Source organism: Pleurodeles waltl, chromosome 6 (assembly GCF_031143425.1).
Source record: "Pleurodeles waltl isolate 20211129_DDA chromosome 6, aPleWal1.hap1.20221129, whole genome shotgun sequence".
Lineage (NCBI taxonomy): Eukaryota > Metazoa > Chordata > Amphibia > Caudata > Salamandridae > Pleurodeles > Pleurodeles waltl.
In genome coordinates, this window is record NC_090445.1 from 821,083,321 (window position 1) to 821,106,086 (window position 22,766).

The 22,766-nt window shown below is 47.8% G+C and overlaps 1 protein-coding gene across 4 annotated transcripts in view; it reads left to right on the forward strand.

The window, feature by feature from the left end:
* Positions 1 to 4,149: 4,149 nt before the first annotated feature.
* Positions 4,150 to 22,766, forward strand: part of SH3PXD2A (SH3 and PX domains 2A) — a 680,586-nt gene continuing 661,969 nt past the window's right edge. For 3 of the 4 annotated variants that reach the window (XM_069239465.1, XM_069239468.1, XM_069239469.1), the window contains exon 1: positions 4,184 to 4,563. In XM_069239465.1, coding sequence (XP_069095566.1) covers positions 4,492 to 4,563 — 72 coding nt within the window. In that variant the 5' untranslated portion in view covers positions 4,184 to 4,491. Of the gene's footprint in view, positions 4,564 to 22,766 lie in introns of all 4 variants that reach the window. The other variant, XM_069239466.1, reaches the window with a different exon arrangement.

The window sequence follows — 22,766 nt, forward strand, 5'->3', positions numbered from 1 at the left end:
AATTGCACACAACTGCGTCCACCCCCCGAGACCGGGGCCGAGACAGGAACCCAAGTACTAGCCTAAGCCTAACCAGCTACACCACATCACTCTCCGGTGCAAGATGGGGTAACTAACGTACGGGACAGATCCAATAATGCTCAAACTGGGCCTGAGCACAATAGTAATAGAGCTCCAAATCAAGGGCAGCAGGGCCACCAAGCTCGAACGGCAGCATTAGCTTCTCCCAGGAAATCCTGGGCTGCCCACCTGCCCAGACCAGCCACACTAGAGCCGAACGGAGCCACTGCAGAAAACCAGCTGTAAGCGTCAGCGGGAGGTTTACAAATAAATACAGAAATTTTGGCAGCACAACCATCTTGGCAATGCCAAGGCGCCCTATAAGCGATAGCGGCAGCGAGCGCCACACCTCAATCCTGTCATCTAGCCAAGCTACCAACCTGCCACAGTTAGCAAGCCAAAGAGTTTCTATGTCACAACTCTGCCAAATTCCCAAGTATCTGACCGGACCAATCGCCCACTCGATGGGGTAACGTGACTGAAAACTCGCAGTTCCAGCAGTGAGGGGCAGCAAAACCGATTTAGACCAGTTTATCATTATGCCAGAAAAGGCGCCAAATCGGACGACCTCATTGAGCAGGACATCGAGGTTCTTGCTCGGCTCTCGAACATACAACGCAATATCGTTGGCATACATCGAAATTAATATAGGTCGCTGCCGGAACGGCAGCCCCCTGCTGTTATGGTGCTGTTGCAGAAAGGCCACCAGCGGCTCCATTGCTATTGCAAAAAGTAACGGAGATAAAGGACAGCCCTGGTGGGTTCCCCGGGCCACTGGGAAAGGGTCAGAAATGCTACCATGCAGCCGCAGACGAGCGACAGGGTCCGTGTACAGCAATCGAATCATCTTTACAAAGCGCGCGCTCATGCCCACCCTACCAAGCAACGCAAACAAATATTGCCATGCCAGCAAATCAAACGCCTTTGTAGCATCCAAAAACACCGCCACAGCCTCCTCCTCCACCGCAAGGCCACCCACAACCACAAAGAACGTTCGCACAAATCCAGACTGGTCAGGGAGCACCAACCGCGGCATCAACGGCTGCAGCGTCGCCGCAATCATTTTAGCTAAGATTTTATTGTCTACATTGATCACAGAGAGTGGGCGGTACAAATCGCAGCTATGTAGTTCCTTTCTAGGCTTGAGAATTGTGAGAATCAGCGCCTCCGGAAGGGAAGCAGGAAGAACTCCAGTCTCCATTGCCTCTGCATATACCTCCAACTGGTGGGGGACTAAAATATCACAATACTCTTTATAAAAAGCAGGAGTCAAGCCATCTGATCCCGGGGACTTGTCGCCGGGCAAGCCACTAATTGCCGCCTTAACCTCCTCCACAGAGAAGGGCGCATCAAAATAAGATCTATGTGCATCTTCAAACCAGAGCAAACTAATCTCAGCAAAATAGTCCTGCACCGCTTCGTGATTCAGCTCGGTGGGTGCGGCGTACAAATCCATAAAGTATCTAGTGAAAACCTTCATGACTCCCTCCGTTCCAATCATTCGGTCTCCCTCCAATCCATCTATTTCAGTAACATAGCTGCTAGCCCAGGGTTTACGCAGCATGTTTGCCAGTGTACGCCCGGCCCTATCCCCCTCATCGTAGTGCCTCGCCTTGGCGTATTTCCCCAAAAAGCAAACTTCCCGCAGGGAAGCTTCTTCATACAGAGACACTGCGCTCCTCAGAGCTGCTAATGTGTCGCTGGCCCAATCTGTAACTAATTTCGCCTCCAGCTCAGCAATTCACGACTCCAACTCAGCCAATTCCCTCTGCAGCGCACGGAGCACCCCACACTGCTTAGAAAGGAACACTGCACGGATGACCACCTTGAAAGCCTCCCAGAGCGTGCCAGCAGAACTCACTGACCCGCTATTCTCGTAAAAAAATTGAATGATAGCCTTGCAAACCTCCCCGCGAAACACCGCATCCAGGAGTGCCCCCTGAGGCATTCGCCAGGGAAAAGTGGCACTTGGTCCCCCCGGTATCACTAGCTCCAAAATGGTCCGAAAGAGTCCGGGCCAGGTGCTCCACCGACCGTGTCCAGAGCTCCACATCCCTCGTGCCCAACCAGCGATCTATAGGGGTCCAGCTATTGTGTACGTAGCTAACACACGTGCCCTCCCTCTGTTCTCCATGTTTCACCCTCCCTAGGTCAATCAAGGCCCCATCACTCATAACAGTCGTCAAAACAGTGGCGGCAGCGGAGTGTCGCGCTTTGGACGAGTTCCCCTGGTCCCTCTCCGGGTCCAGGACCACATTGAAGTCTCTCCCCCAAATCACAGTGCCACTCCCCATCTAATCAATCAGACGCCACACCTTGCAGAAGAATTCAGGGTCGTCAACATTAGGACCCCATGTTTGATGCACACCATCTGCAAAGTACCTCGTTTTCTCATAACAAATTTCTAACTGGGAGTTTGTTTTCAGGAAACAAAAAAATGGTCCTAATCACCGGCCGTGTTCTCCAGGCATGTGGGGACCTCTGTGTAATCCCCTTACCCGGTACCATCGGTACCATCGTATCTCCGTCAGTGGAAACCCAGCACTTTCCAGGACTGTAAGTAGAGCAGGGGAACCACCAGTTTGGGAGGATACCTGACAATTGGCGGGACTCCCAATTTCCGTTTTCTTCCCATTTTTCATTTTCAGCAGTCTCCTGCCCATCTGTTTCTTCCTCTCTCACCCCACCTTCCCACTCCTCCTATGTTGTCTCAATCACCCCTTCTCAACCATTGTCTGTGTATATATATATATATATATATACACACATATATATATACACACACCTTGATTTCTTTCGCTTTCTGTCCACTGTCCTTTGCATTTACCCTACTCCATGTTGCTTTCCCCTTCATGCTTTTCTCCATTCATCTATTTTCCTGTCTCCATTTCATGCTTGTTGTTGTTGGCATGGAATTAGAAGAGATGTTTTAAAGTGTGAATTGTGTTTCATCTCCTCCCGGAGCAAACCCTTTTCCCCTTCTCAGATGGCAGGGGCATGAATGGGGTTGCTGGGGTGGCTGGGAGCACAGTGCTTGGGGGCTTTGATGCAGGGAGTTAAGGGAGTGGGAGCCAGGATGAATGGGGGGATCGGCGGGGTTTGAAACAGGGACCAGGGGATCGGCCTTAGTAAAGGATAGAGCGGCTTGGAGCAGGGTCGAAGCTGAGCGTATGGAGAACCTCGAGAGCTACCGAGTGGGATGCGTGACACCTCGAGTCCGTCCTGGTTTTTTACTCACCTGCATGTTGCATTATGAGACTTGTAGTTCTCATCCTTAGCTAACAAGCCAGGGCTGGCCGAGTGTGCCACACGGCACGGGGTTTCTTGCCAGCTGCGCGTGCGACACTAGGGAGGCAAGGGACTCCGTGGGGTGCTGGCGGAAGTGGGCTGGGGTAGGGAGTCGAGATGTTTGGAAAAGGGAGATACGGTGGTTTGGGGGGAGGAATAGTTCGGACACCTATGACTGGCGTTACTTAGGGCAGGGAGTTAAGAGTTTAACTGTTAAAAATGCGGCTGGGAGTGGTGAGGTCGTGAGGTGTAGAGGGTTGGGGTGTCTGGAGCTCGGGGGGTCCGAGCAAGGAGGAATGGAGTAAGCAGACACGGGCAGTGTGTGAAATCATGCGCTGGGAGCATAGGGCGACACTTAGTGTATGTCAGGGTTTTGGAGGTCGAACTGTAGCGGGCAGGGGTAGTGCCACCCCGCGTGGGCTCTGCTCCTCAGCTTGTACTGCAGACCGCGGCAGCGGCGGGACTCGCCGTGGGCGCCTCGGTTGTAGCGGGAGGAGGCGTGGCTCTCCAGCACATGCAGAATAGATCACATTTGTCACAGTAAGAGTTCCCTGCCGGGACTAGGTTTCTAGCCGCCCCTTGCCTTCCACGCCTTCCAGGGGTACAGCGAGTGACCCTCGGCGCGCCCCCTCCCCCATCCTGGTGCTTCCTTCCTCTCCCTGCAGGGAGTCCCCGGAGCCGACCTTGTCGCCTGCACGAAGCGAGCCAGCGGGGACCTCCCGCCCTGCACGGGGGAGCCCCAGGCCCTTCCCCCGCCCCGCCCCTCTGGGCCTCAGGCAGCGTGCGAGGGAGGAACCGGCCGAGAGGGGACGGGTCCCAGGAACGGGCAGGGAAGGAAACAAAGCGCAGGCAGCGCTGCACGCCGAGCCCGGCCGTGCAGAGGAAGCCCCGCTGGCATGTGCGCCTCACAGCCGCAGCTGCCGCCCCCTCCTCGCGGCGCCGCGCGCGCCTAGAGTGCCCCGGACCCTCCGCCCAGCAGCAGCTGCACACTCGGGAGAAACCTTTCTGGAGGCGGCACCGAGGCGCTAGGGGGAACATTCATTGTCCAAGGAGGACGGGGTCACCTGACGCGGACCGGCGCAGAATGAGATAGCGCCTGGAAGCACGGACGGCTGGGTTTGTGGGTCTACCTGGTGTGCGAAGATGCCTTCCTACAGCGTGCTGGATGTCAAGGTGGAGGATGTGCAGAAGAGGCGGAACCCCAACAAGCACTATGTGAGTGTGTGACTGCCTGGGCGCGGGTATAGCGGGGTACACACAGCCTGGGGTGCAGAGACCGCAGCGTGAGAAGTGCGGACAGCGTGGGGGGGGGGGGGGGCTGTGATGCCAGGGCGGCAAAGACACTAAACGTGCAGGGCTTCGGTGGCACTGGAGGTTCAGGGGCGTTGGGAGTGCAATGACAGCGCGGGTGCGGAGACGGTGGGGTGCGGAGGCAGAGGGGTGCAGAGCAGCTAATGGTGCATAGACAGCGGGGTGCAGAGACTAAACGCGGGGACTCAGGCAGTGCCGCATTACCAGATTGGGAAGGTAGGCACCGGCCTATGGACCCTGCGACAGCGGATTAAAATAATACCGATTGGATCTTGAAAGATAGTTCTAATCAAGCTTTCTTAAATTGTTTCCAAAAGAGAGAAAAAATTAATCAATTCAAAGAACCGAAAACTTTACATTAAAGACTCTATGTATTAATGTAATGTACCCATTCATTACCAATTTACGGAACATAAACCATAGACATCAGATTCACATAAGAGTTTGTCTTTAAAAGCTCATCTTCTGTCAGCTATCAGTTTGTGCAAACTACTTACGTGCAATGTTTAGTTTTGTGTAATAAAATTGGTTTATTGAATTTCTTTGGTAAGATTAAAAAAACAAACCTATTAGGAGATAATTTGCGAGGGGTACCCCGAAATTTCGACTGCCTGGGGCCTCCACAGGTTTAATGCAGCACTGACGCCAGAGATGTCAGAGGCAAGTGCAGACTCGGCGCGCGGAGACAGGCGGGGTGAAGGTAATAGACAGCAGGTGAGAGCCCGCTAGAACAAGGGGTGCAGTGAAACGGGGACAGCAGGGTTGCAGATACTCCGCCGGCTACAGACATCGGGGACAGTGAGCGACGCTGGTGTGCAGCAGAGGTGCAGGAACATCAGGGGTAGAGAGGCACCACTGACTAGTTTTACAGTGGATGGCTTGCGCGCCAGTTATTTCTCTACTTACACTAAAAATAGATCGTCAGTCATATTTAGAGCAGCCAGCGCCCGGGGGCTGCCCAGGAGTAAAACATTGCTCATTTGACATACATGGTAAGGGCCAGGCCCTGGGTGCTTGGGGATTGCTGTGTTCCGTGCACACAACGAGCATGCTTTAACTCTGCCCCTGCTCTGTGTCTGCTTGAAGTCAGCCTGGGTTTGCAGCAGGAAACCTTGCTGCATTGATTTCCCACGCTGACCCGGAGATGGTCCCCACTGGGACTTTTTGCTGCCAAGTCGCATCTGGGATCTGCGAGGGAACATTTGTTTTCTTTGCAGCGACTGTTGTGGTTTTGCAAACGTTACGCACATGCACACCGAGAAGGGACAGCGCCAGCTGTTCGCGCAGCCTAGTGCCCGGGAAACCCCAAGTTGTTCTCCTGCCCTTTGTCCTGTTTACACAGTGGATTCCGGCACTGGTGCAGTTGGACTGTACTGCTGTGGTGTGGCACTGCACCTACTTTAGCTCGGTGGATAAGAACTGAGTGGATACTTTGTGTCAGACCCCGAGGCCAAGATACTAAGATGCTGAGAACTGGGTGGCTACTTCACACCAGATAAAAAGGACCGTCCGATAAGTTTAAAACCGAATGAGCACGTGCAAGCTCGTGCTGTGGCACATTGAGTTCGCTCCCCCATACGACCCTAGTCTTCCATCCCCGATCTCGATGCCTGATTTCATGTCAGCTTTCGCTAGGTGTTACTGCATCATAGTGCCGCCCGTTATCACAACCCCAGGCCCCCCGGGTAGTTCCCCAGAACTCCCCCAAGTGGCTGGCTGCGTCCTAGCATCACAGGTACAGCACGGAGGCGCAGGCGGGCAGGGATGTAGGCAGAAGGCCTCGAGAGGGGGAAAGGATCTTGTGATTGTCTGTTGGCTGTTTATGTAGCACAGATACATGTCATGAAGCAGAGGAGGTGGTAGTGCAAGGGGTATAGGGAATAGGGCAGGCGATGGCTTGTTGCCCGCTTCTGTAGCGCCTAAGCCCCCCCAAGGCTGCTGCTTAGCGGGAACAGAATAGTAAAGCTGGGACACCTGAGCGGGAGGCATGGGAATGTGGAAAGATGGATTAATATTGACATTTACAGCAGTAAACGTCTGCAGTTGTTTCTTTCCTCTGTGCCAGGAAGCCCTCAGTCGCACCTTACAAACTTAATAACATAACATATGAAGGATTACCCCTTTCCTTTCTTCAGATGTTCTTTTCTGCACTCTGCATGTTCTCTCTCCAAGTTCTTCTGGTATCCAGTGTAGTTGCCCCTTTCACATCTCTACTTTTACTTTTTTAAGTCTTCCTTAATATTAAAGACAGGTGGAGGTGCCTCCCCCCGCCAGCAGCAGCTGCAAAACTTTTACACTCCCCTCAGTGCGCATGTATGTCTGGCTGGCCAAACACACATGCAAACTAGGCTCTACCCAACCCGGTACTGCGTAGCCCTGTTGGAGACAGCAGGCAGAGGCTTCCACTTTGCCTCTGAGTGCCTTGGCTGCGTGCTCCTTCCAATCCTAACACTACTTTCATGCTGCCAGCAGCATGAAAGCAGTGTTAGGATTGGATGCAGGGCAGGCTGGGGGCCTGTGCCTGCAGCAGAGGAGAGAAGCGGAGAAGACCGGCCCAGCACATAAAGGTATTTTTTTTAATTTTAAATATTTTTTTGTTTTGTTTTTCTGCTCCCCCCCCCCCCCCCCCAGCCACACATCACCCTGCCCCTTTTCCCTCTGGTGAGCCGCTACTGATTTAAGTTGAGTATAGTACAAATATATTTACAGTTTTTCACATATGCCATCACAAGCAGTGAATATTTCTATAGTACTTAGCATCAAAGATTAAACAGTTTTCAAGTGTTCACAGTTCTGACAGATGAGTAAACAGAGATAAAATGGTTTGCCCAGAATCACAAAGATTGGTCATCTGAACAGAAGAATGGACCATAATTGAAGTTCCCTGATTCCACAGTCTGGAACTTAGCCACAAGATCACCTCACTACCCTTTTATCAAGCGCCGTGTATCTTTAGGTCTTGTTTTTTGGCAGCACAGTTGTCAAATTGACTATTGCTGACAGTAAACAGAGTGGACTTTGGATCTGCCTCTTTCAACCATTGTCTTTCTTCAACCAGCTTCTATCAGGCATTGGCTTGACCCTTTTCATCACGTATTGCCTTGGCTTAGTGGAATTATCATCTCTCAACTAATGGTCTTGGCTATTAGGGTCTATTCATCCCTCTTCATTCCAGTGCTTAAGTTCAACTGCATGAGGGAGTGCTTTACAACTGTAGCCCTTTCGGCCCTCTCTCCTAGATCCCCCCTGTATCGCTTGCACTAGTGTGCTAGGGCTGCATGCATTATTTGATGAAACCCAGACCTATTGGCTATATCAATGCTGTTTATCTAATTACTTTCAAGCTGTAGCTCTGTGAATAGAAAGCAGCAGGGGCTCAAACACAAGTCTCTAGCAAAGGTGACCTAACTCACCCACTGATTTGGTACCAATTGTATCAGGTTCCTCAAGTACAGCATCCTGAAACTGATGTACAGCATTTCTGTTTGCTTGTGCAAGCAACCAAGTTAAGACAAAACATTCCATACAGCAGTTAGTTGGCAGTGTTGCCTGTTAAATCACTCTGTCGATTGCCACAGATGATGATTTTTTTTTAAACCTAGCTACCATAACTTGGTGACCTTTGTTACATATGTTGTTGTTGGTCATTTCATGTTGACATTGGTCCTCCTGGCTGGTAAGATAACTCCGTGGACTAATGCATCTTTTGTAGAGACACCTGTGTAACCTGAAGGTCACAGCTGTGTATCCTTTAGGCTCCACTCATCCTTTCATCTACCTGAGGTCGATTAAGTATGCACTGTTGAGTTGGATGATATGTAACACCAGTTATCAGCACCCACAGACCTGCTTAGTTTTAGAGTGCACTATATAAGTGTAGCAATTATTAATATTAAGGTTTGTCATTCAGGGTTATCTTTCTATCACACCACGATGATGTAATGTGGCATGCAGTGGGTCCAGCACCCGTGCCCCTGCTATCCTTCCATATGCAGCATGATGTGGCCTTTCATGCCAGGCGTCCATATGCACGCAGTGCTGCAGTCGTAGAAGTGCCACGTGAAAGGCCCACCATATTGTGATAGCCGTAGATTACTGCTGGCTGTGTGGAATCAGTGCCTATTGCAGGTCTGGTGCCTTTACCTTATGTCAGTATTTTCTGGTTGGATGCACTTTTATACACATGCAAATCAAACTTCTATTTGAGTCAGGGATGATTGTAGCGAACCGTGGGACTCGTCTCTAAATTCTCCTTCGCATTCATCCACATTGAGCCGCATGAGGCCTCTTTGTGGTTAATGAAGCGTCACTTCCACAGGTACCAAGCACATCAAGGTGGGCATTAAAGTTCATTACACGTTACTTGTAGGCCAAACCACTCTTCAGCAGTTCTTTATTGCACATTGCGCTGGTCTCTGATAGCAGCACTTAGTACATTATGATCTGCTCCGCAGCGAGGTGGACCAGGCGGTTGATATGAAATTTTAGTCCAGCTCTTGCTTAATCTTCATCTTCGCTACTGTGTTTGTTGTCCTTTCTATTACTTCCTGTAAGATATTATAACAACTTCATTGCTTCCGGTAGTTATCTCTGGCTCGTGGTCCTGAAATCTTGTAAGGTTTACATTGGAACCTGCAATAAGTCAGTCTGTCATCTTGGGTTATGGCTCCCCTGCAATAAGGTTGAGATCCATAGGTTGCGTTCCTCAAGCAGCAAAGTATCCTTTCCAACTATCTACAAGAACCCTTCTTTTGTAGGTCCTGCTTATAAAATGGGCTTATATTTTGGCCTAGATAATAAATTGGCAGAGGGGCCAACGCCGCCTCTCACTTTGTTTGATGTAAAGTTCTATTGTAAATTCTGGGAAATCCCAGCCTATTTCCATGTTTGGCACATCGCATGAGAGAACGCTGTAAAGCTTTTAAGCAACCTTTATTCTGCCCAAACGTGTGTAAATTAAATCATGCCCCTCAGCAGTCTCTCCTTGCATTTGTTGTGCTCATGCGTTGGCAAAATCTGTTTTCTATCGAGAAGCGCAGAAGCCCAGTGTTTCACCGATATCAGTGATGTCATCTCAGTTGGATGGCATGACCTTTTTTTATAACATAAAGTGTGTACAATAGCACAGGGGTGTAGTGGCTGAGTCGAGTTGTATTCTCTTGTGTCCAGGGTGCGACTTTTGCAGGAAGTGGGATATGCTGTAATTAGCGTGCTATTTGTAAAAGTGTAGGCTACCATGTATGGCAAGAATGACATTTGAGGGAGGGTGATTAGAGAAACTGCTGGAAGAGTTGGTAGCCACTCACCGATCTGCCATGCTACATGTTGGTGGAAACTGCAGTGGAGAGGTTTATTTTGTCTCTGGACCACCAACATTTGAAGATCTCACATACCATGTGGCTTGTGCCTGGGCCTAGTCTTTTTACAGAGGTGTTAAACGATACGAGACAAAGGCTGATTCATATATGAAGCATTTAAGAAACCTGTGAGTGGTAGGGTGTGGGGGCGATAGTCCAGCAAAGATGTCTCAAGTACTGATGAACTTCTTGCTTGTGGTTTGACCCCTGTGTTTCCTCTTCTGAACATTAAGCAGGTTTCTAGTTTTCCGTAATGGAGAGATTGTGGCGTGACATATTGCCTCTGTGTCATTACTACAGCTGGGATGGGCACCATAACTTTCTAAAGGCCCCAGTGACAAGGATGTCACTTTCAGTCAATCTTTGTTTTTCAACCAAGAGAGGCAAGAATGTTGGCCCTTCAAAGGCCTGAACTTATAATGTGAGAACTGGACCTACAAGTCCCAACATGCTTAGTGTTGTTTGTGGCTGAGATACCATTGCTGACTAAAATAGTGTCATAATATCGGGTGAGTTGACCATTAACTTTTGTAAAAGTAATCCTCTTAAGAAGCAGAGATTGGTTGGTTTGGTTTGGTTTGGTCCGAATCTGATATTATTAACTTGACCAATCTCACTAGTGACTGAGGTTGTGTAACTGTGTATAAAAACTCAAAAAGAGGGAGATAAGGGGCGTTGTTTTAGGTCCAGCACACGTCCCCACTTCCTTCCTTACTGAATTCATCTGGCATGAGAGTGCTGTTTCCTAGATTAGTCAACACAACAATGCAGTTGGTACTACAGGCTGACACTAAGGGCATCCTTCTTTCGAAGTGCGACAGAGTGGATAGGTTTTCTACATCACTTCTCTACAATTTGCAAGCTCATGAAGCGGCTCCACGTCACGTTAAGTGGCCCATCAATTTTCAAATAATGGGTTGGACAGATTCCTCATCTCAAATGTGGGATAATATTCTGACATTTTTGTGCTCTTTGCATTTTGCATTTAATCACTTTTAATAGTGAAACCACATAGGAATACTTTTCTAACACACACATGAACCTATTCCGAAGGTAGATTAGGGTACAGAACCCGGTCCTAATGAACTGCCATTGACTCGCAGCTGCAGATGAGCCATGAAACATTTTGACACCATTTTATGAATCTAGGGCCCATTGTTTGTAATTTTCTCAATCCTGTTTTCAATCTTGGCATGGGATTTTTTTGTTGAACATCAAGAATTGCTAGTTATTAACCCATAGCCAATTTTAACTTAACATCCCAATCTACTGCTTTCTATTCTGGGTCAGGCATAGCGCAACACTCCACTGTTCAATTTTTGAACAGCTTGATTAAAAGATCTCTGGCAAACAGCCCCCCTCCTCCCCTCATATGGCCCACTGGGCAGTGCGGTGCCTGCCCAGCGAGGAGCATGGCTCGATGATGAAGCATGTTACTTCGGTGGGTAAGGGCTTGTGCAACCTAAAAAGGATGCCCTTAGTGCCCGACCTGTAGTATCAACATTGTTGTTGTGTTGATCATCTAGGGAACAGCGCACACATTGTGGGTAAATTTGTTGTGTAACTATGATCAGCTGTGGTTGTAAGCAAAGGTGACCCACCCTTCGATGAGTGTAGACTGTAGATTCGAAAGGGCATGAGCCATGCCAGTTTTTCAGGATACGCAACTGATATGTAAATGATTTTTCATTTGAAGATATATGTATACTGTGGTACGGATGAGTCACTATAGGACTCGCTTTGATGGACCCGGAAACTGTGTATGATGATTAAGGTATGTGCAGTATTCTATCCAGGCCATGTGTGATACCTTTAGTCCTGGCTTTTGCCCCAACAGCAGTTTGCATGAATAGCTTGTAGACATATATGTTTTTAGGGCAAATCAAAATTAGACTGCCTAGTCAGCAACATTTAGTTGGCTAATACGCATTGCAATGGCACTCTGACGACCTGAGGTCTGTTCTTCATATGCCTGTGGAAATATTTGTAGCCTGTGCCACTGGAATTGTGTGATTCTGTGGGCATGGTGTTTTCAACACATATGTGTTTCCTTTACTTACTACATAATTTGCCTTTTCTTCTGCGTAATTCACTCACCCCTGCTGCATAATTTGCTCCGCCATTCCTGCACAGTTACAGTGTTCCTATTTCTAGTTACAGCTTGCGCACTCTGGTATTTAGAGAAACCCCTTCCCGTGTACTATCAGCCCTACCTAGAGTGAAAACGTCCCCCAAAATCTCAGTCATAAAAATCACGCAGATATACTTCATGCTGGAACCACACCAGAGTGGTATTTTTGTCCTCGTTTCTGTCCCTCGTCTTCACTGATGCCACTCTGGTGGATGAGTGAGGCCCTGTGCGGAGTGCTTACCTCCTGCACCTTTGCTCTCCAGGGCCCCGAGGCTCACCGTGTCCATGAGGATTACACCCTGCCCGTCTGCTTCTGTTTACTCTGGCAGGGCATGTGCTGTGGCGTGCACGTGCTTCACAGGTCACGGCACAGGTCACCGAGCAGAAGGTGACGCGCCCTTTACCTTCTGCTCACCTCCACACCCGGAAGTAGGCGCATGGACTGATGGCTGCAGCTCCCTTTGTCTGCGCCTCAGAGAGCCAGTCTAACCTATATTTTATATATATATTTGTGGTTACAGTTGCCTTTCACATAGAGACGAAGCTACAAAACTTTCTTTTAGAAAGACATTTAAATTCGAAACGCATTCTGTCCTAACTAAACGTGCGTTTCTTCTTTCCGCTTTTCCTTTCATGCACGCTGATTTGGGTTAAAGTAAATGGCGTTGGCCGTTAATATTACATAGTTACATCTCCCATGTTGGTATTTGCGGATGAGCTAGCATTAGCTCCATGGTAAGTACTGGTATTGCGAAATGTGTCAATCATACCGGTCACCCTACCGAATCGCGGTTTGTAACTCGTCCTTCCTTCACATCTTCGCGTTAAGTACTAAATACAAGTTCTAACCCCCACCTCGTTCACCGGCTGCCCCCGGAGGTGAGCCTGCAGACACCAGGAACAGAACGGGAGACAGGAAGTGCTGTGGCACAGACCCTCGCTTGCCGGGTGCCTTGACCTGAGCCAGACAAGCCCAGGTCTGCAGGCCGTTCCCTGCTTGCGGCCAATACCCCTTGTCCTCGCGCCCCGTGCGCGTGCATCTCTCACTGCGTCTTCTGCGTCACATTCAACGTTTTTCAAAGTCTAATGAGCACCATACGGAAATCAGTTCGATTATTCAACTTCTATTCATCGTCTTCCCAAGCCAGCATTGGCCGTTATATTTTTTTTCCAAACCTAGTGACATAAAAACTGAGAATGCTAAGCGCAAGGCTCTGTGAATGCAAACGAAATAAGACAAGCATTTGTAGTGCAATGGGTCTCGCAGTTGTTCGACTTAGACCTATTGGTTTTGTAAAGTCCTAACCGGACTTTTCTTGCCACATAAATTGAAAATGAAAAGTAATATAGTTTTACATAAGCGAGCCGATTTAAAGCACCACGCCATGAGTGTGAAGGAGCACACAAAAGGAAACAGAAGTTCTCTTGCATTCAAACCTATTGGCAGTTACACAATTATCCATGTAACAGGGTCGATGTCATACAAAGCGCTCGACTACTGCCCAGCGAGATTTGCTGCTTAGGATATAAAAAAGAAAGAGTAGTCGAGGAGCCATGCAGAAAATATGGAGCCTTGTATGTGTTACGTAGTTTACCGGTACTCTCGAGGAGGGCTAAACACCGTAAAAGGCATGACGTATGCATGCCTTTCACCAATGAAGTCAAGCGATTTTTAAAAGGCAAGCCCCCGAAACAATGAAACTGATGGGCGTGCAGTGGGCGTGGCTAAAAGTCCACAGAGAGATTACAACAGGTGCCAGGTGCGCGCTCGACCCTAAAAAGTTGGGAGTAAGTTGGTTAACCCGGTCACAACTGAAGGCCGCCTTGTTGTAAGTAATTTAAGTGACCTACTTACATTTCAGCCCCAGTCTTAAACAGTTCTGATCTACGTTATAAATTACGGTTGCGTGCACTGCAGCGAACAAGGTGTAGCTCTTTCAAAGCACCTGTAGGTGTGACCCGTCTATGACCTGGTTCTTAAGTTGGGCCATTGGCATCCTAACAGCAGTGGTTGTGCATGCAGTGAGGTGTAACCCAATGACATTGCACAATCTCCTTTGATGAACCTGGGCTCTACATATTAGTACGAGGCGGCGGCTGAGGAGAGGTCTTTCTTGGTAGCACCATGGGACAAGCATGACTATTCTTGGGTGTGCTGAGATAAGTTTTTGAATGGAAAATATGCAAAACTGTACCCAAGTAGCTTCCTGCTCTCAAACATTGCCATTTGGCATAATGCTGTTATTGTTCAGTGGTTTAAAGATTCATGTTCCAACAGCCTTCAAAGCGCACATATTGTTTTTCATGCCCGAATAACAGTTGTTATTATAAATGATGGAGCAACTGAACCAAGCTCCAGGAGTTGAATTTAACTTGTCAGTGCCCCATATTTAGATAAGTATTTCTATTTATGTGGCTGTTTTGGAAAGCGCTGCACGTCATCTTACGTGACTTCAGAGCGCAGAGGTGTAAACAGAAGCAAGTCTGATGCAACAAACACTTTGTTAGAATCTGTTGGGGGGGGGGGGGGCGGGCAAAGAACCCCCTTTGGCCAGTTCTTCGGTCACTGTCCCAAAGTCAATTGTTTGTAACTCCCTAGTCTTCCAAACTTGAACATTTGATGATAGAAAATTCAATCAATAGGTTTATGAGAAATATCTTTGTAATACAGTGGAGCGGATACCACAGTGGAGGGAAGTGTAAATTCAGAGACTGATGCATTCGCTTTTAAATTTGACAAACCGTGTTTGCATTTCATTGTTTCATTTGAGGAGACTACAGATGCTTTTTATTGACCACGATTTACCAGACACGGAATCCTTTGTCTCAGACTAACAGCATTTGGTGTGCTATAGTCATCTTATGAAGGCAACTACTGCTCACAGTCACGCGGCGGTCCTCTAGTGGCTGTTGTAATGCGACACAGTCAGGATACCTTGTTATGCAAAGATATTGTTCGGCTGCCAGTCTTCAAATATATTACTATCCTTTGCATTTGGGGTACCGAAGCAACCTTAACTCTAGGAATATGTAAAACAGCCACCTGTCCCCTTGTACATGCCTTTAAACAGCACGCACCTGCCCAGATTTCATTTAATCACATCTTTTGGCTCTCTCCCATAGAAATAACATTTCTCACTGTCTATCTTCATTCCAAATCGACGACTACATACTGCATTATAACATTTTACTTTTTTTTAAAAATGTTTGGAGGGAGTGTGTGAGAGAGACAGCACCTGCTTAAGAGTCCCTGCTTACCAGTATCACACAAGGCTACGGAGCACTCCGTTGCTTAGGTTATTATATGCTTTGCATCATCCCTTGTGCTCCACAGTGGCCTTCATTGGGAAAGCAATGAAGGATAAATGCCTACATTCCATGACCTGGGGTGTCTTCACGCAGCCATTGGGGTGGCATGGCAGGGCACTGCTGCAGGAGATAGGTATTGCAGACATTCCATTTGTAATGTATGTATGTACAAGATAGCTGTAGATCTTGCTGTGTCTTCTTGATGTTGGTAAAGTGTTATTCTTTCAGATGCTGTACTGTGGTAATACAGTGTGTGTGATTATTACAGCATCCCAAACTATCAGACAACATGACACTCAACGTTGATTCAGTATTTATTTCTATTTATGGCCAAGAATAAAATTTAGTTATTCATTTTAAATGAAACAAAATAGAAACTAAGTAGAAACTAAGTACAAACTTGCACCGTGCTCACCCTACGACTTCTCATAAATGTTAGGTGCATCGCAGATCACAAAATAGGTACCTGCCCTAGCCCTTTTGTGGGTCAGTGGAAAAACAATAGAAAGGGTTATAATGCTTTCCTTGATGATTAGTGAGTGGACCCATAGACAGGAGAAAGTTGGTTCCAGAAGTTTTCTAACTGATTGTCAAGGCTATAGTTCACACTACTCACTAGTCGGACAATAGGCGATATGGACAGGAGGAGGTTGGTAGATCAAAAGCTTCTGCAGGGCGTATTTGGCAATTTTATTTACTGAAGGTAGATGAGTGCGTTTTTCACACAAACAATATAAGGTAAGGCAGAGTAATGTGACCATAATTGTGACTCCTATTGGGAGTCAGCTGTGCGCCCCATGAAAGGGTCATCTGTTTGAAATAAATGGCTACTCAGGCAGGCTATTGTAGAGTTCAATTGTGTGGTAGGCAGTCAGGACATCTAGAGGGGATTATTCTGAACTGGGGAGTAGCCTCATAGGATCTTCACCGTAAATCACACTGTACCGTCACCTGCAATACCTTTAACTTGATGGTGTTTTCAGTTGGTTGCCTTAGATCGAACGTCACCCCACTTACGTAGAACGCGCAAGAAACTTCTCAATATTTTTATTTTCCTGCATAGCCTTTTTTGTTTACTTTCTAGTCCGATGGAGTATACTTGTTCTTACAGATCTCTCACCAGCTTCTGACATGGTGGACCTTCTCATCGTGCTGGTTCGTCAGTCCTCTGTGGTAGGGTCTTGGACCTTACAGTGAGTTTCTTCCTTGAAGGTTCTACCCACAAAGTAAAACTGCCTTGCCTCTGAAGCTAGCAGTATGAGCTGTGAAGTTTCTCAGGAGCTGGAACAATGCCCTGCCTTATTTAGTATATCTTCATTCACTTTTCCAACTTTTTTGCAGGAAGCATGTGTCACGCCAGTGGTCTGCTGGCAACACAGCCCATATATCAAAACATTATTTGACTCTGCCTCCTTTATGATCGCCTTCCAGGCACGACAGTCATTGTTTTAGTAGCAGGTACTTGGTGTCATGGAAGAATAGCTTGCATTCGCTGCTTCCATAGACTGTGCCCGAAGCTTTGCCCCTGACAGATTTCTATGTCCCAGGTCTGCTTTCTGCTAACTTCAGTTTTGTGCTTTATAACCCGTTTCATGTACAGAACTGTGTATTTTACTCAACAGTAACATTTACTTTGGCAACGCCAATAACTGGACCCGCCATTAGGCAAAGACACTAGCAGACTAGGCTACCTGTGTGATGCCTTCATTTTATCTCTATGGTGGTGGGCAGACCATACAAGGAATTTAAAGAAGCTAAGATTTTAATCTCCATGTGGTGATTTGTTTAAACTACCAAGGCTGCAGCAGTTGGCTTGATCGGTGACCAGCCTCGTTTTCTTGGTGGATTAATTGGTTTAGTGAATGCTGAACACTGCAGCCAAGTGGAAGGTTACTATACTAGATTGATTCTTACTGAAAATTATAAGAAAAATATTTTTTAAGAAGTCTTGGCACCCTTGAACACAATTCCAGTTGACTCACACACACACAGACGCACAAACACACACACACACACTCTCTGTCTCTCTGTCTCTCTACGGTTCCCTACCACATCATGAGAAGTCTTAAAAATAATAACCAAATACTTATCTGAGCACGTTTTCCTGAAGGATATGCACCCACATGAGGTGAACATCTTCAAATATACCAATCCTTTCATTATTTAAGTATACTTTATTTTGTGCTTACTTATTTTTTAGTTTGCACAGCCGTCGATTTTCTGCATCGTGGCACAAACAGAAATACAAATGGAAATGTCGTCTTTCTGGGACACTGTAGGTTTTCAGAACAGTTTGCCATCAACACTTGAGAGCATTGAGGTTTGCATTTTATAGAACATGCAACTGAAAATGTGTGTCATTTCCTTTAATCGGCGTTTGCTCATACTTGTCCTTCTGCCTCTCCATTCACCTTCCCTTGCGAGTTTTGGATGCACACGGTTGGTAAGCTTCACTGTTTTTTAAAGAAAGGAAGCTAAGGCTGGTACACGGTTCCTGGACTTGAGCCACAAATGTGCTGTCACAGCACAGTAGGTAAGGATGCGTTGCTACGCCTATATCTCTGTCCTCTTTCTATTTCCAGCTGATGCTTTCCAGCTGCTGTTCATATCTCGGTGGTCAATCAATAAAGATCACACTCCCTGCCGGAGCGAGTTTCAGCGCGATATCAGCTGCTTGGCAGACCTGGGAGTGCACAGCAGTTTACTTTCATAGGTTTGTTTGTTTTCAGCTCAGTGTTTTTAGGTACTTATTTTAGGTTTAGTTTATGAATACAACTGACAACAAAGTTGAGCAGGAGGTAAAATACATAAGCATGCTCAGTGGATTTAATTCTCACTCCCTTCCTTCCTACTTTTCCCTGCCCAGATGGCACCGGGTCTCTCTCAAAGTTACTTACCCATGCGTTTGCTACCCCATAGAGGTGGCTTCAGTTTGTGCACCGCAGGACAATAGAAGGCCAGGGTCCTCCTAGAGTCTTTACTGACTAGGGCAGAGAATGGAACATAAGCCCTTTTCCACCTCGTTGAAGAGACAAAAACAGGAGATTTTGCACATTCACCTCTCCACGCCGTGTGTTCTGCCAGCTCTCCTACAATTGAGCCATGCATACATCACCCCACTGGATCGAAGGGCTGGTAAGGTGGGACCATCTAGCAACCCTGCTACATGTGGTTGACCTAGTCCATTGACCCCGTGTGCACCCCAGGTTAAAGTCAGCAAAATTCTGGCCTTGTACGGAGAAATTGATGAGATACCATGGAAATAGACATGTTGTAGTTTTTAGTGCACAATTTTCTCACTAACCTGTGGGGTTTGTTTAAAATAAATATGGCCGGAGATTGATTGTCTTTTCCAAAAATGCTTCTCGCCACAGGCCTTCTTGTGTTTTGGGGATGAGGATTCTCTGGGTGGGAAGGATGGGGATGGAGGTTACCTGTCCAGGAAACTGGGAAGGTTTGAGGACGTTGGCGCGTCCCCTTACATACGCAGTGCATCCAGTAATTGCCATTGACGTTGGGTTCTTGAGAAGATCAGGATGGTGTTTATCGGTGCTAAAAGTAACCGTGTGCCGCGTGAGACGGGGAAGAATAATCGCTGTAGTGCCAAATAATGGCCATAACTGATGGCTTTAGAAGGGTGACCCACAACCACCAGCTGCAGTACTCTGACTCTTGGATTTATGTGTGGAGCACGGTCTGGGCTGGAGAGGCAATCCTTATGCCTTGACTCATGTAACTAAAATGTGCTAAGACAGCTGTATTTTCTATAGCACCAGCAGAACAGTTTTAGTTCATTTCCCCCCCTTTTCCAGGTGGTATTAATTCAGCCGCTTTAGGTGCTGGAAGATATATTCATATTTGTACTACTAGCAGCAATTGCTATCGTGGCTGTAATTCCGGCTCGCACGCAGTAATGGATACACGTTTAAGGATGGCTAAGCAGTAATACCAATGCAGCGGTAACTCGGCTTGCTCCATTCCCTGCATAATGAGGTTCCGTTGTTGTTTTGATGTCTCTGACCACCTCAGAATGTTGACGTACAGGCAGATGGAACACTCAGCAGCAGAATTCTCGCTAGTGTGGTGATTTTAATAATGCCCTAGTTGTACAGTGCTGAAAACGGAAATATGCACTCCCTTAAGTAATCCTGCAGGTGTTCAGTGGTCCCTTCCTCTAACTGTTTTCTTCAAATACTAGGCTATGCGGCAGTCCTTCTGTAGATGCTGTTATACTCAGTTGCGGCTGGCCACTCCTCATAGTGGCGGGGCGGCAAAACAAAAATACAAAAAAATACATATAAAAAAATTGTACGTACCTTGTCGCTGCGCTGCTCCCGCTTCACGGCTGTCGCACTCCAGGCACAGGCTCCCAGCCCGCCGTGCGCCAATCATGACGCTGCTAAGAGCAGCATTATGATTGGCTGGGGTGCCCAGTCAGGGCGCTCCAACACAGACTGGGAGCCTGTGCCAGCTCTCTCTAACTCAGCTACACAGTGCCTGGTTGGAGATAGCCCTTGTACGCATGTGTGTTTGGCTGGCCCAAGACGGCCGGCCGGCCAAACATACATGCTCACTGAGGGGAGTGCTCTGTGCACTCCCCTCCATGCTTGTCACCCCAATGGCCCTGTCCCTTTAGAAACAAAATGACACTAAACAGCGTTTATTGTTGTTTTGTTTCTAAAGGTTTGAGGCTCCTGCTGCTGCGGGGAGGGGAGTGGCAACGCTCCTCCGCCCTAATGGAAGAGCCGCCCCTGGTTATACTCTTCTCTTTTCATGAAAGCTTGCCCAAGGACTGTGGGGTTCTCCATGAGTCATTCGGTGCTTCTAATGTAATCCCACAACTAAGACGACTATGGATTTTGCAGTGTGCCTGTTGCTTTAGGATGGAGCACAGTTTTCAAGTTGTTGGCTATGGGTTCACGTTTGTGCACTATCTGTACGCTGTTGATTGTGAATTGCTTAAAGGAGGCACTGACCATTACGGGAGGATTGTTCAGTTTTTAGGGCTCACCTGCGACAGTGCATCAATGTGCCTTACTTTCGGTGGGGTATTGCTTACAATAAAGAACTTGAAGCCCACCTGTTGACTACTGTTTGTTGGCTTCATTGTCACTCTTCTTTGCTACCTCCTAAGTGGCCAATGTGTGCCAGGTGTCACTGTTTCTTTCTGTGAAGCAAAGGCCAAGCATGCATAGATTCCTCTTGAATGATGTCCATCATTTGATCGCATTGTTATGGATATACTATTTCTTTTACTGCTACCTTTTTCTATACATAATTTTTTATATTTTTAGATTGCATATCACCTTTCAGGTACATGTTTTAGGACACTTCTCTGGTTCAGTTTTGTGCTACTTTCTCTATTTTCCCTTTAAGCCTCATACCGTGGCAATGATCTTAAGTTTGGTTCCTTTTTTAAGTAAGTTACATGACAACTGTATTACTCTACGCCAGTCTGCTATATGCCACTCCACTTTATGCCACACCACCTTACACCATCCCACTATATGCCACACCACTCTACACGCCTCTCAGTTCTACTCTACCATGTCACTGCACTCTGTGCCACTCTGCGCCACTCCACTCTACTTTATGCGCTCTGTGCCACTCCACTCTATGCTACTGCTTCCGTCACTCCAGCCTATGACACTCCCCTCTACACCACACCACTCTATGCCACGTCACTATACGCTATCTGATTCTGCTTTGCAATACCACTCCGCTCTGTGCCACTCGACTGTACTCTACGCTGCTCCTCTGTCCTCTATGCCACGCCACTCCACTCCACACTACATCACTCCACTTTGCAACTCCACTCTACCCCACTTTATGCCACTACACTTTATGCCACTCCACCCTGTGCTACTCCACCACTCGAGGCCGTGCTACACCACTACACTCTACTCTTCGCCCCTCTGCCACTTCACTCTATGCCACCCTGCATCACTCTACACTACTTGACCCTATGCCTTTTGACCCTATGCCACTCCACACCACTCTGCCATGCCACTTATCTCCACTCCATCCTGTCACTCCAGTTACGCCACTTTACCCTACACCACTCCACTCTATGCCACATCACTATATGCCATGCAACTCTACTCTGCAACGCCACTCCATCCTACATCACTCCAGCCTATGCCACTTTACCCTCCACCACTCCACTCTATGCCACATCATTATATGCCATGCAACTCTACCCTGCAAGGCCACTTCATTGTACTCTATGCTACTCCACTGTCCTCTACGTCACTCCACCTTATGTCACATCGCTCTGTGCCGTGCCACTCTGTCCCATGCTGCTCTATGCCACTCTACCCCACTCTACTCTACATGCCACTCTACCCTTTCTATGCCACTCTACTCTATATCACTCTACTTTGTGCCACTGCGCTATGCCACTCCACCCTGCACTACTTCACACCACTCTATGCCATGCTACATCACTCAACACTATGCCACATCACTCTATGCCTCGCTCCATCACTCTACGCCACTCCACTATATTCCACTTGACTCTATGCCACTCCGTGTCATGCCATTCTATGCCATCCCACATCATTCCACTCTATGCCACTTCACTCCACCATGCCACTTCACGCTATGCTACTCCACCCTACGCCACTTCCGCTTAGACCACTCCATCCGACACCACTCAGTGCCATGCCACTCTACTCTACACCATGCCACTCTACTCCACTTCATTCTACATTAAGCTACTGTACTCTGTGCCTCTCCATTTTACAACATCCCACTTACTGTACGTCATTCCAGAGCACCCTAAGCCACTTCATCCTATGCCACTCCACTCTATGCCACTCTATTCCACTCTATGCCACTCCACTCTGCTCTACGCCACTCTACTCCATGCCACTCTAGTCTATGCCACTCTACTCGACATGCCACTCTGCGCCACTCTACTTGATGATACTCTATGCCACTGTCCTCTGCCTTCTCTTCTTCACCCTTCTCCTGCATGCCCTCCTCCTGCACACCCCCCCTTTATGCCCCTTTCTTCTATGCCACTCCACTCTGTGCTCCACTATGCATATCCACTCCTCTGTACTGTACGCCAGTGAAACCCAACCTTTTTATCGCCGCGGACCGGTAAATGTTTGATAATTTTTCCGTGGCCCGCCTGTTTTGATTTAATAATTTTAATTTAATTGTATTTAAACATGCCTTCAAGATTTGAAGACCTCGGGCGGCCTGGTGCCGATTGATCCGCGGACCGGCACCGGTCCGCGGCCCGGGGGTTGGGGAACACTGCTGTACGCCACTCCACTCTCTGCAACTCTGTGATTCTGCTC